The sequence below is a fragment of the Nilaparvata lugens genome, chromosome 7 (assembly GCF_014356525.2).
Source record: "Nilaparvata lugens isolate BPH chromosome 7, ASM1435652v1, whole genome shotgun sequence".
Lineage (NCBI taxonomy): Eukaryota > Metazoa > Arthropoda > Insecta > Hemiptera > Delphacidae > Nilaparvata > Nilaparvata lugens.
This window is the reverse complement of record NC_052510.1, coordinates 37,977,345-37,992,237: the sequence shown is the minus strand read 5'-3', so window position 1 is coordinate 37,992,237 and position 14,893 is coordinate 37,977,345. Positions and strand designations below refer to the sequence as shown.

Below are 14,893 nucleotides of genomic sequence, written 5' to 3'. Positions count from 1 at the left end.
ATAATAACGATGAGAATAAATTCACTTCACCAACTTCTAAATAGTTTATTTCTCACTGGAGATTTAAACCAATATCAATTATTGAATAGTGATGCTGTTGATCATAGCACTGATCAAGAAGTTTATGAAAGGGAGCTCATAGAAAAAATAAATATACTCGATGTTTGGAAGCACAGATAACTAATATCTAATAACAGTATCTATTGACTCTGATGAAAGTTAGAGGTATGACTTGGATTTGTTGAAATTTGTTTCATTACTTAAATGTGGAATTATTGGACGATCTCGCGAGAAAAATGACTTCATCAACAAACTATGTTATACTTCTTCGTAAACAAGATTCACTAAATACAAACTGCCAAGTGAAACGCAAGAACAATTTTAACTGCAAGTTAAGTAAAACAATCATTATAATAAGATGATAGAAAATATTCTAAAGTTCTAACCCGTATACTCTGTCCAAATAGGCATGAGCTCTAAAGGATTAGGCCGACCCTCCTACTACTCACACACACAAGCGCAGTCTCCTTTTGTGTGTGTGAGTGAAGGGACGGTCTGTCTACCTGTACCGGGCGTGTGTGCCTGCGCGTGGGGGAGCAAGGGTCGGCTTAATCTTTCAGCGCTCATGGCAGTCTGGACAGACTATAGACAGTGAACAAAGGATAATAGAAAAGTCACTCATTAGAAATGGAACTGGAATACCAAAATTGAATGAAAAATGAGAAGATGAGCATACAAAAATATCCTGATTCCTGATTTTTTGTGATATATCGAATTATAAAATATCGTAGCGACAAATAAAAGGATCAAATAGATACATGAAGGAAACAATTTAAAATATAATATATTCAATGATGGATCAGTAAAAAAACAATAACGATTTTTTGTAGGACTGAAAGCAAATATGTGAAATTAGAAATAATTTAATAAAAATGAGTGTACAGACCGTACAAAACTGGAATATTTGAAATGTATTATTTGGTTAAATGAAAACTTACCGATAGAAACTTGTTGATCGCTTTCCTCGATCAATATTTCCTTCAAATAAGATTTTTATTGCTTCAGTTTCAACAAATATTCTCTTGAAAATGGTGAACGAAGATTTACTAGAGCCACATTTGAAAACGAGACTATTTTATTGTAGAAACTTCAAGTAGAATACATGGTTATTTAATTGACTATCGCTTTTTCCATGTGTATTTCCTTCTGGCTTTCATCTGACCGAACTTCTTACGCTCTTTCCTTCGAACATCGCGAGTCAGTAATCCAGCTGAAAATTTAAATAACCAATTGTTACTTCAACGCACAAATTGCAACTACGATGATAAAAACAAGCTATAACTAGTTGACCGAGCGAAGTGAGGTCTAAGATTCAAGTCGACGGTTTGGCATTTGACAGGTATGTTTCTTTTTAAATTGAGCGTCGACGTATATACGTACAAGGTTTTTGAAAATTTTGCATTTCAAGGATAATATAAAAGGAAAACGGAGCCTCCTTCATACGCCAATATTACCAATACCGTACCTACTATTACTTCAGGCCCCACAACTAATTAATGACGTCATAACATGTAGATTGATTCTTCCTACATCATAGTAGTTTCTACTAGCTTATAAATGTAACTTTTGTTACTGTAACGATTTTTTATTGGATGGAATCCTATCTAAATTTTAGATTAAATACATTTGTATTTTAATAAATAGATATTTCATTTAAATAAAAACTCTTTATTCCACAAATGCAATAATTTATCCATACATAATTATAAATTATCCATAATTTATCACATTCAGTTTGATAGACATAGGTCTACTCGATTCAGTGTTAGTGCTATTGATAAATTCATCTCAACCAAAAATACTTAATAATAGCCTGTATCAGAATAGAAGGAGAGGTAAATCAAAGATAAACCAAATTAAATGTAACTTTTTTAAGAAAGAGGCTCCCACAAACTTGACCACAATAAACCTGTGGTACAAAGAAACCCATCAGGAATGTTTTTCAGTTAGGTAGAACCTTTAATATTATGATGTTATGGACAGTTCCAACACTTTGCATTTACTTTTTAATTTATTAGTTGAAAAGTTCTTTCACACACTTTATTTACACTGTTCTTGCTCACTCTAATATTACACTGTTATTTCACATTTTATTTACACTGTTCTTTCACACCTTAATTAAATTCTCTACTCACACTTTATTTAAACTGTTCTTCTACACTTCATGTTAACCGTTGTTTTGTAGAATTGAAGTTCTTTCTTCTTATCGCTCGTCGTATCCATTTTCGTTTCAAAGTTTCATCTTTCGAAAAAGAAAATACCGTACGGAAACTTTTGGAGTCTTGTTATAATTCCCGCGACAATCAAGTACCGGTACACAACAGTATCCCATGATTTAAAACCCCAAATTCATTATTACTTTTCACAAACGAATATTAGAAGAATGATAAACAAACCATATTCATTAAAATGGAAGACCGTGAAAATTGAATTTGTAGTTCCAATTTTGTTGATTACCATACCAGATATGATAACAAGCATCAGCGCTCTTATTTCGCTTGCTTGCCGCCAGTAGATCATGGATCTACATGTGATGACGTCATAGTTTATTAGAGATCAGTTGTGGCAATACCTACTATTACATCATGTTATGACGTCATTGATTTGTTGTGTGGCCTGAAGTAATAGTAGGTATTGGTTGTGGGGCCTGAAGTAATAGTAGGTATTGATATTACCGTAAAAATCAGACTATAGAATTATTATTCATCATAAATCAGCTGTCTATTGGACTATAATACTACCCGTTCAAAAACATCAAACATATTGAAAATTTATCTTTTCATTAACGTTAGTAGACAGTTGACTATAATACTACCTGTTCAAAAACATCGAACATCTTGAAAATTGTATCTTCCCATCAACGTTGCAGCCAGACCTGATAACAGCGCTCACACTCACATTCCGGGACGACACGTCACGGTACGATATAGGACAGAAAGCTCTATGTTTATTTAGTATTTTTTCTAGACATTTTTAATTGATAAATTATTCATTAATTTTTGAGAAAACATAACAACAGGTCAATATAACTCACTGGGCGCGAGGTCTACTGTTCACAGAACTACTAGTATAAAAGGAAAAAGGAGTCTCCTTCATACGCCAATATTAGAGTAAAAATCAGACTATAGAATTATTCATCATAAATCAGCTGACAAGTGATTACACAGATGTGTGGAGAAGCCCAAAGACCTTAAAGATGCTATCTCTTTAAGGTCTTTGGAGAAGCCAGTCTATTGCTGTATTTCGATAAGGTCTATAGTTTCAATCTGTTACTTGTGGATGAGAATACTACGTGAGGTCTACTGTTCACAGAACTACTAGTATGATAATAATTAAATCTTGTGTAAGCATGATCTGATCAAATAAATAGTTCGTGTATCAGTGTGGATGTGCATATGGTTTGGGACGTCGTTCAGTTATGTTATTTATTCTATTGATAAAATTTTTGTTCATTATTTTCTATTATATTCTTTAATTTTTATAAGTTTTGGAATTTTGAATTCCCAATATTTTTTATTTTTACTTTTTTCATAAGTATTTGAAATCTTTGAATTTTTCATTTTTGAATTAGTTGGTATCTTTGTTGTTTGTATTATTTATTATTGCATAAGTTCGTATTATTTTTATCATTATTCTTCTTTTTTCATTTGTATCTGCACAATGTTTATTGTTGAGGAGACATATTTGGGGAAACCCGTTGTCTCCATTGTGAATAAATAAATAAATTAACTATTGATTGCGTGCAATAACGCATGCAATTAATAACTAAAATAACATAGTATTGACTCTTGAACTTTCTCTGCTTCGAACTTTAGCTGTCCTTTTGCCAGTATGTCTTGAAGGAGATTAGCTTTTGATGTTAGCATTTTTGATACATCAACCCCAAACAGCCATCAGCCGTTTTCACACCGATATCTCGCCGACACGACATACAGACAGGATTTACTCTGACAGTATAAGAGGAGGCTGCGGTTTATAACAGCGCGAGGTCTACTGTTCACAGAACTACTAGTTGGATTTAATAGATTGGAAAAAATAATGGTCTAATTAGGGACAAGAAGCTGTCACACAAATTAATGTTAGTAATAATGTTCTTACAAGTTTGTTACTTGGAAGACGAAAAAGGTTGTTAAAATGCTAAGGGGGATAAAAATCGAACACCATACCGGGACAGTGATAACAGACTGGAAATGTGACGTTTCTAAGAGGCTCCACGCTCTTCACTGGCAGAAGTTATTTTAGTGTTGAAATAATCAGAAAACACTCATGTGAATCTTATTTTCTATCATCAGGGAGAAAATGTACAGAACAAGAAATTGATAGAACATCATTTCAGTACTATGATTTTCAATGGAATATTCTAGACTAAAAACGTGTGAAACAGTCGTCTTATATCAACTTTGATTTCGCAAAAAAATGAGCTTGAATCTAGTAAAACTAGTATTCAGGATAATTCTGGTCCAACCTGCATATTATCAAAATCAGGACTCACGTTATGTTTGCATGAGAAATGTTTCTTATTTGAAAACTGTTGTTTAAAAGAACATTTCTCATATAGGCCCATGAACTGTACTTTCCTCTAGAATTCAATTGAACTATATTTGAATAAGACTAACGAATAAGACGTAATACAAATCATATTGGGCTATATGGTTAGTGATGTGTGAATATTCCAAGTGGGAAGGAACTTATGATTTGGGAATATTTGGGAATTAATGGGAACATATGAAATTGCTATAAAAATGATTGGAATTGATCAATCTCACTGATATTTTACATTAATATAATCAATAACTAATCATTCTATTTGCTATTGATCAATCTCAGCCCCATTTTGCATTAATATAATCAAATAATCATCATTCTTTGAGCCTGTTTTTGCTCACTCACTGTCTTTTAAATACTCGTTTTTAGTCCAGTCAATGAAAGATTATAGAGGGAAAAGTTTGGAACATAATTTTGACCCCGCAAATCTTTTAAAGATAGTAAGGAGGTAAACATATAAAAAATCCTCACTCCTACCCTCTGTGCTAAGGGTTGGGGATGGTTTGAAAGTACCATATTTTAGTTTTTTGCATATATCTTAAACAATAAGCTCTTTCAAAAACTTATGTGTGATAGAAAATTGAAGCTTACAAATTAGCCAACAAGTTTCATCTGTAACTTTTTTTCATATCTCTTATAGTTTTCTAGGTATGAGCTCTCGAATGTGTTACATTTTGAAGAAAACCCCTTCCGGCTCCGAATTTTTCATTTTTGGCTTATAACTTTTCAATGAATGATTGAAAAATCCGTGCTAATAATGAGCTTATAGAGCATAACAATTGATGGAAAGCATGAAATGATGGAATAATACATCAAATTGAAAAGAATTGGATGCTCTACAACCCAACGTCCAGTACTCATTTTTTTATGTATTGATGTTGAGTAATAAGCCCTAAACGTGCAAAAAGTTGGAAGAAACTCTGTCTTTTCAAAGATTTTACACTTTTAAAAATGAAAATCTCGAAAACTGAAGAAGATTTATCACAAAACTCTACTGAACAAACTTGTAGGAAATTTGTCTAGCTTCATTTTTGTTGTTAGTCATGTCGCTGAAATGCATTGTTTCCAAGATACATGCGTGTCAGCCAGAAATGAAGAAATGCAACTTTTAAACCACCCTCATCCCTTAAGCGCAATAAAAATCGGGATGAGAACTTTTGATATGTTCACCTTCGAACTAGTTCAAACAAAGCTGCAAAGTCAAATATTGTGCTCCAAACATTCCCTCCAAATTTCCCTGTCAATTATTGATCTAATTTTGTTGAACTGAAGATTTTGCACTCAACATTATAACGGCTGCAACAATCGTAGCAATGTAAAATGCGTAAAATAATGAGACCATACATGAAATTGAAGAGCATATAATGAATGATCATGATTAGCACGAATTTTTTCAATCAATCGTTGAAACGTTATAAGGCCAAAAATATTTAAAAATCAGAGCCGGAAGGGTTTTTCTTTAAAATGTGATACCTTCAAGAGCTCATACCTAGAAAACTATGAGACATATTATGGAAAGCTGTTGAAAATGAAACTTTCAGGCTAATTTGTATGCTTCAATTTTTTTGTTTGACAAAAATTTCTGAAAGACGCATATTGTTCGATATATGCAAAAAAAAACAAAATATGGTACTTTCAAACCACCCCCACCCCCTTAGCACAAGGGGTATGAGTGAGGACTTTTGATATATTTACCCCCTTACTATCCTTAAAAGGAATGCGAGGTCAAAAACTGGCTTCCAAACTTTTCCCTCTATACCTTTTTTGAGCATTCGTTGCCTGGACTAGTATCTTATTAGAAGTTAAGTGAGCCTTAATGACTCTTGAAAGGTTGTGAGCTGTAGAATTATGTTCTTTTTAATATTGAATTAAACTCAAGTGTGTTCTTGTTTTAGTTTACCCTTTTTTGCTGTATTTTATCATTTTTAATTTTTCGATTTATTCTACTCTAATCTTTTTTTAGGGGTTCAATTATTTTTGAGCGGAGAAATTGAATAAAATCATGCAATGAAAGTTAAATTACACTCAATACTTTGTTCACTCTGTTTACCTGATTTACAGCATTTATTAGTAAAAAAAATCTGATACAACTTGTAAGACATGAAAGTATCATGATAATAGTGATACAATTAAATGTTTTAGAAAATTTTATAGAGAGCTCATTTCTCCTTTCACCTTTCATGAAATGATCAATCTATCAACTTCAAATTACTGTTTTCTTTGAACTTATTACAATTTTTAAGTTATTCATTCTTATATTTCTTATAACAACATAAGTCTGTTGTATAACAGGTGATTGAGATCTTGTGTAACAAAAAACATCTTTTTCGACCACTTTAGATTAATGAAATCATAAATTTCCTCAAGTTCCCATAAATTCCCGGGAATTTTACATCACCTATATAATTATGGTATACGTATTCATGCACAAAGGATACTGATAAAACAAGAATACAGATTATTGTTGTTTTCTAAAATTTCTCTTAAAACTCATTAACTAAAAAAGTGTGAAACATGAAAAAGAATTCAATAATCCAAATCCAATAGATACCAAAACATATAATCAAAGTTGGAATAGATTGAAGAATCAATTTATAAATCACAATGGAATGAAATTCCTATGAAATCACCATCACAAAATGACAGTTTAAAGATTTGAGGCTACAGTGCCTGGAAAAGTGTTTATAAAATCTCTAATAAAATGATCGAACTTTTCATTTTGTTTGCTAAATATAATTCAAAGCAATTTTTCATAATACAGTTAGCATTTTTTTTTTCATTATTCAACGATACATTGGTATCTAGTCTAGGGACTAATGAGCAACTTTTTTCTGTCCTATAATACTAATACTAATAAATACTTGATACAAGAGAATCCTCCATAGGGTTTCCTATTCAAATTCTAATATTATTAGTACACTGCTTATGACTGTACTACACAGGTGGGTTTCACTCATTTCCACTCTCTGCTTTTCACTGGAAACAAGACACTTGAATCAGCACTAGACCAGTTCAAATGGCTTCTTCCTTTTCAGCCTCCTCACCAATCCTTCATTTTCCAGCAGCTGGATTGCTTCGATGTCGTGTCGTGTTGGTGGAGTAGAGCCTCGTGTTTCTATGCATGCCTCTGGATTTCGCTGCATACCAGGTCGACTTGCAAGTCTCTGTGAAGGTCGCTATTTCTGACGTACCAAGGAGCATCAGCAATGTTTCTCAGCACCTTGTTTTGGAAGCGTTGTATGACTTTGATGTTACTGTCTTTGGTACACCCCCAAAGTTGTATACCATACGTCCATACTGGCTTTAGAATCTGCTTATACAGGAGTACTTTGTTTGGAATTGAAAATCCAAACCATCATTGGAAAATGGTACTATTTGATTGTTAATGGTTATTGGTATGGGTTGAGCCTTCTTGTTGGTGAAATTGATATGAACTGATTTTGCTTCATTGAGTTTAATCTTCCATTTTGTTGTCCAGTCTTCAATTTTTCTGAGAGATCTTTGAAGTTTTGCTGTGGCACTTTCAATCTTGTCATCTAAAGCTAATATTGCTGTGTCGTCGGCAAATGTTGCTATTGTATTATTCTCGAGACATGGTAGATCACTTGTAAACAGAAGATAGGCATTTGAGCACAACAGAATTTGAGTCTAAAAACGGCATTTATAATATTAGTTAATTTCACCATAGCTTTCCTTGATAAATTCTTCAATACTACTCCTGTTATTAAATCAAATCCTGGTGTTTTTTGTATTCAATTTGTTTATTTCTTTCTCTACTTCATCCAGTGTAACATGTCTAAACTCTTCGCTCTCCTGAATAAAATCCTCTTCAATTTCTAGCTCATCATGATTGTGTGGTTGAAATGTGTTTACCAGATGATCAGCAAATGCTTGAACTTTTTCTGTATTGCTTCTAGCCCATGAGCCATCCTGTTTCCTAATTGGTGGCGCATGCTGAATGGGATATTAACAAGCCCTGGCCGTTCATTTTGTTTTTGTATTATAGTTTCACTCAGCTGTAGAAGAATTGGAGAATGGTAAGAATCAAGGTCGAAACTTTCCTCAATACTCAAGTAGTTGAAACTCACATTTTTAATTAAGAAGAAATCTATTAGGTCTGGAATTTTTTGCATATCTGAGGGCCAGTAGGTTGGTTTTCCGGTAGAAATGGCCTCACAACTGTACTCCATAATAGCCTTATAGAGCTCTCTGCCTTTCGTGGTTGTTAAACGTGACCCCCCAAAAAACGTGTTTTGCATTAAAATCACCTCCAAGAATGAATTTTGTACCCAACATCTTAAATAAAGCTATGTATTCTCCTTTTCGTATGGAATGTCTGGGTGGGCAGTAGATAGCAGCCACAACTAACTTATAAGTTCTTGTTTGAACAGCTACACTAGTTAATTGCACTCTTTCTGACTCATATTTAATTTCTTCATCATGTTGAATACATATTTAATTTCTTCATCATGTTGAATACTATCCTTGATGATAACAGCACTTCCACCTCGCGCCGAATTACTGGGATGTATAGCATGATAAGTCTTATATCCTCTGATTCTAATGTAAGATTGTTTAGTGAAATGAGTTTCTGAAACTAAACAGATATCTATCTTTTCTAAATTTAAAACTGCTTCTAATTCTTGTTGCCGATTGAGGAGTCCATTAGCATTCCATTCAACTATTGTAAGTGTATTCAGCATTACAATTCAGAAGAACAATTTTCATCCAACTTCTGAAAACGGCTTTTAAGATAGAAGATATTTTTTTCTTGCTTGTCTAACTTATGTAAAATGAGCTTCAGCACCTGATTAATATCTCCCTCCATATTATCGAACTGACAGCTATTCGAATTAGAGCCTTTGTTTCCTACAACAGTCTGTGCAAATGTTCTTCTACTCAGAGTAGGCACACGAATTTCTACCTGCTTAGTATTTTTATCTCCAAGTTTTGTAGTTGGATTTTGACTGATTGAGCTCTTGGGAGTGTTTGTCTTCCTTTTTTGAGCCGCATTGCTGATTTTCTGCAGTTCAATAGCTACAGTACACCCTCTGTAATTTGCAGGGTGAGCTTCTCCGCAATGGACACATTTTGGTAGGACATCATTGGATTTTTGGCAGTCCCTACTTAGATGCTTTGAACCACATTTCACGCATCTTGGTTCCATGTTACAGTAACGTTTGGTGTGACCGTAAGCCTGGCAACGCTTGCATTGGGCTATCAGCTTTGTCTTCCTTATATTTTCAGTTTCCACCTTACATCCAAGAACCGTTTTCAATTCAAAATTTTTTTTTATATCTTCCTCGCAGCTAAAGGAACATGTCCAATGGTTCCTTAGTCTTCCATTTGAGTTTATTCACCACTTCCAGGACTTTATAGCCTTGATTCTTAAAATCATCAGGTATTGTATCTGGACTACATGAATGATGTAGTTTCTTTACCATCACTCTGATGGGTCGAGACGGTTTATTTTCGTATGAATGCCACTTATAGCCAGTATAAACAAATTTTTTCGTCACGTTTCTATAATTATCTACATCTAGAACGTTGATTTTGAATGTTTCATCACTGACTAGCTTTATTATAAACTTGTCATCTGGAGAGACACTGTTCAAAGTTTTCAAAAACGTATTGACATTTTTTATATCGTTCACAATGATAGGAGGCGGGGGCACTACTTTATTCTTCTTTTCCTTGGTGTGCTGGCTGTCAGTTGCAGCACTGCTTGTTGATGGCTGGGGGGGGGGGGCGAAAGCGAGTTATCCATCTTCCTTTTTTTTGAATTTCTTGATTTCACTCGAATCCATTCAGTCTCCTTTGCTACCTCTTCTTCATCCGTAGAGAAATGTAGCTTCTTGTTTTCTTCCTTTTCGGCAGTTAGTTTATCAGTTTTCAAATTTCCTCCAACAGTGAATGACTGAGGCTGATTCTTACTCTCTCCATTTTTCTCAAGAAAAGAGATTCTTTTAATCAGTTGCTCTAGCTTCGTTTCAAGCTCTTCATTCTTGATTTGCATCATTACACATTTATTCTCAGCTTCCTTCCAACTATTATACAATATTTGTTCGATCGCTGTTCTTGAATTATTTGGGTCGATGACCTTTTCCGGCGTTGACTCCTTTGTAGGGATACCTGCGTTTACACTACCGGTTTCCATTTTTTCTTCATTCGCTTTGACTTCTTCTTCTTCTGTTGCCTCTTCTTCAAACTCGGGAATCAAAATTTCGACGGTCTGACGAACGACATTTATGTTGAATTTAAAATGTTTATTCATTATTCATCAAAACGATTGTGTCGCGAACATTGACCGGCCGGCCTAACCGGGACGCTCGAACGCGCACTCGCGTACTGCAATTTCGCACTTTTCGACAATTTCGCGTAGGCATAATTCCACTAAGGCGCAGATACGGAACTATCGAAATATAACTATTTTTACTACCACTATACCACACTATTCTATTAACACTACAATGCTCTCGACATGCTACCGCTACGACGTCTAAACGATGACTGAATCTGGAAAAGTGTTTATAAAATCTCTAATAAAATGATCGAACTTTTCATTTTGTTTGCTAAATACAATTCAAAGCAATTTTTCATAATACAGTTAGCAATGTTTATTTTATTGACATCAAGTTTTTATTCATGTTATTAAGTTTCAACTCACCAATCCTCATTTTCTCGGTCATATTTTCATCAACAAAATGCCGCAGTGCCAGAGAGATTCCCAAGCGAATGACTCCCGCCTGCGTCGAAGTGCCCCCTCCATGTACGGTTGCTTCAATGTCTACTTTATTCAGAAGTCCAGTGAATTGCAGAGGGAATAGAATCTGCAAAAGTCAACAAATTATTGCGAGAAAATTACTATTAAATCTTACAAAGTTCTTTCTGATAATAATTTAAATTATTATTCTATTGTTAAATGTTCTAATAATAATTTAATAATTGACTAGTCAATTGTTCATACATGTTATCAACAACATATTCTATTTCAAGTTCTAGATTTATGAGTTGAATCTAAGTTAACGTACACTGAGATTGTACCAATAATATATTATAAATAGGATATGAAATGCACAGTAACAGACTTATTCAACTAAATCATAACCTACTAAAAACTAAGAAAACATTGAAAATAAATAATTTTATTGGAATAGATGGGTAGACTAATTGGAAAATACATAACATTACAAGAAATACAAGCTATACACCTTAATTCCTCAGAGTAGCTTCATATAATCTAGTTACCGTATTGAAAAAAAATCATTAATTTAATCATTGCGGGATAATTGAACCATTATCAATTACAATTCAATCACAATTGATACAATTAAAAACTACAATATTGAATCAATATTATAATACAATATAATCAATATTTAATCAATAAAATATTTATCTACAATATTTATCTACATTATTTAATATATTTATCTACAATATTTAATCAATTAATAATGGTAGAATTACCATTATCAATGGTAAGAATGATTCATTCTTTTTGTAAAACAATTGCATTTTCATTGGTTAGGTATAAATTTTGGAGATTATGTACTTTGATACAGTACTTAAATTCCACTTCAAAAAAGATAATCTTTGAAAGTTACCTGTTCTCTAGATTGCATTCGTTCAAAATACAATAGATCTTGGCCATTTATCTTAATCTTTCCTGTACCGTTCTTGTAAACAGTTACTGAGCCCCTGGCAGTCTTCCTTCTCAAAACTGAAAATAGTAAACCTTGTTTAAAATTTAATACAAAATATTGAATACAATACGTACATTAAATTGATTGAAATTTAAAATTCAAGGAATTAATAAGAACCAATTTAAAAGTAAATGAAAAATGGAAATAAGCGTTTATCATCGAGCATGGAACGACAAAACCATAAAGCTTTCAAATTGTTAGACATCTTTACAAGATCTTTACTTGGTATTGAAACAAATATGAGTTCAAAAAGTAAAAGTGAATTCGTATGTCTTTTGTTGGCGGGGAGTCCCTTATGGGAAGCTCCCACCTAGCCTGAATGAATAATTCAAGCCATCAATAGGCCTCATGACTGTTATCAGCTAGGACCGACAATTTAATGTGCTCATTCAATAACACAAGAGTAACCTGGCTAGAAATTGTTGTTCATATTCGGGTTTGAACCTGGCACCTCTAGGCTTCTACGCAAGTTGAGTAGTTGAATGATGAGTTCTAAGTTACTATCTTATCAAATTCTTCTCATGATCAAATCAAAGTAAACATACATTTAATTCAAAAATTATATCAATTCCCAAGGAATAAAATTGAAATTATTTAACAGTTGAACTACTTACCATCATTATCGAATCTGACGAATTCTCGACCCTGATCATCATGCTGCACCTAACAAATGCAATATAGCCTATTATGAATTATTATTCAAACACATGATTTTTATCTTAGAATATTGTAATCATTCAAGTAATATGCATTAAACGTTCAAGGGGTATAGAGCCAGCATGAGAGACATTTTGGTCGAGGAAAATATATGCCTGATCAAAGTCCGACGGAAGATGAGAAACGGATAACAACAGGGTAACTAGAGCACTTTAAAGAGCAATTACAATGATGCAAGAGAATTGTAAAATATTAAAAAACCAGAGCTTTCACTTAATCTTTTATCTTCCGGCGTAGAATTCACAATAGCTTTCCATCTCACCCGATCCTGAGCTAACTGGCCAATGTCTCTCGAATTATTTATTCATTGGATAGAACAAACAAACCAACCCTTGCCTCAATTTTATCGGAGGTCATCTGTTAATCTTTTTTGTGGCCTCCCCTTTCTCAATTTACCTTCTGCCTAACACTCCCAAATTTTTTGGGTAGATAACCTAATTCTCATCACACGACTTAATCATTTTAGCTGTTCCTCCTCTATCTTATGATAACTTAATAGCCTAATGAAATTTTCTAAAATAATATTACATTTTCATCATTTTATGTTTTGATTTGTAGAATGTTTGGAATTTAGAAGGAAATAGGAACCATATTAATGAAATCCATAACATTTCTGAATACAGTGTACATTTTTTTAAAATGATATTCTATAAGTTTTAAAGATTTTCTAACTGTTATTTGTCAAACAAAGAATGTCACAAAGAAACATAACTGTAAATGTTTCCATATTTATATTTTTTAAACCTGATACTTTGGAGTGAAATTGATCAGTCATTCTGGATTTATTTGGTATTAAACATCAATTGAAACATGGGTTAAATGGTTTATAGAAAATCAATAGAATTGGTTCTATCTTTCAATGGACATCGATTTCAAATATCACACATTCACTTCACTTATAGATTACAACTCCCATCAAACAATACTTAATTCTTACAATATAAGCTGGCGTATGGTTTATACAAAGTAATAGGATAGCATTAGAAGTATAACTCATGGCCTTTATTTCTCACACTAGATAATTCAACAGAAAATAGTATAGTTTTTGAAACGAAAAGTAGTTACAAAATTATCGTCATTGGGTGTGATGCCTACATGAGGTGCAGGCTTGTGCATGGCTGATGAGACGTATCAATATGATGATGAAAGATGAAGAGTTTTAACGCCTCATCAGATTGACTCATACTGATGGTGCCTTGATATCAAAACGGAATTACTATCATGCATCCGTGAGTCAATACTTATCTACTGAAAACGTAGAGATCGGACTCCGATCATGACCGATCGGACCAATCTGATCGGTAGAGATAATGAGATCGGACTCCCCATAATACTTAGTAATGAAAATCTTTCCACTGTCTAGTACAATTCAAGTAAGTGCATATCACAATGTGATATTATGTGATAACATTATTTCATAATGTTATCACATAATAACATGATAACATTATGAAATAATGTTATGTCGTAACGTTATATTATATTTTATAAGATAGAGGCATTAAATTTTGTTGCATACTTACCACCCCAGAGTTTGCAAAGGACGACAATGACGTTGACATGAAAGGTATTCTGTACTTTAGAATTTCATCTTTTATCGTATATGAATACGGATGCTGAGCTACACGGTCTAGGAGTTCAATTAGGTTTGCATACTGTGAACAAGTTAAAAATATTAACTTCAACTTTTAAGAGTAATTATACAACTGATTAATCTAGATATAGACTAGAATATAGAGAAGAACAGTTTAGTGCATCTAATATGTGATCTGCAACTATTGAAATAACTTGTTACTCAATAGGTGAAATTTTATGTTAATGAAAATTAATAATTTTTTGTAAATAATTAATTTTATTTAATTCCT

At 33.0% G+C, this 14,893-nt stretch overlaps 1 protein-coding gene across 3 annotated transcripts in view; it reads right to left on the bottom strand.

The window, feature by feature from the left end:
- Positions 1–880: 880 nt before the first annotated feature.
- Positions 881–14,893, bottom strand: part of LOC111057968 (28S ribosomal protein S9, mitochondrial) — a 43,945-nt gene continuing 29,932 nt past the window's right edge. For all 3 annotated transcript variants that reach the window (XM_039432701.1, XM_039432702.1, XM_039432704.1), the window contains 5 exons: positions 14,552–14,683; positions 12,926–12,974; positions 12,213–12,328; positions 11,273–11,435; positions 881–1,270 (listed from right to left, as the gene is read on the bottom strand). In XM_039432701.1, coding sequence (XP_039288635.1) covers positions 1,179–1,270; positions 11,273–11,435; positions 12,213–12,328; positions 12,926–12,974; positions 14,552–14,683 — 552 coding nt within the window. In that variant the 3' untranslated portion in view covers positions 881–1,178. The remainder of the gene's footprint in view (positions 1,271–11,272; positions 11,436–12,212; positions 12,329–12,925; positions 12,975–14,551; positions 14,684–14,893) is intronic.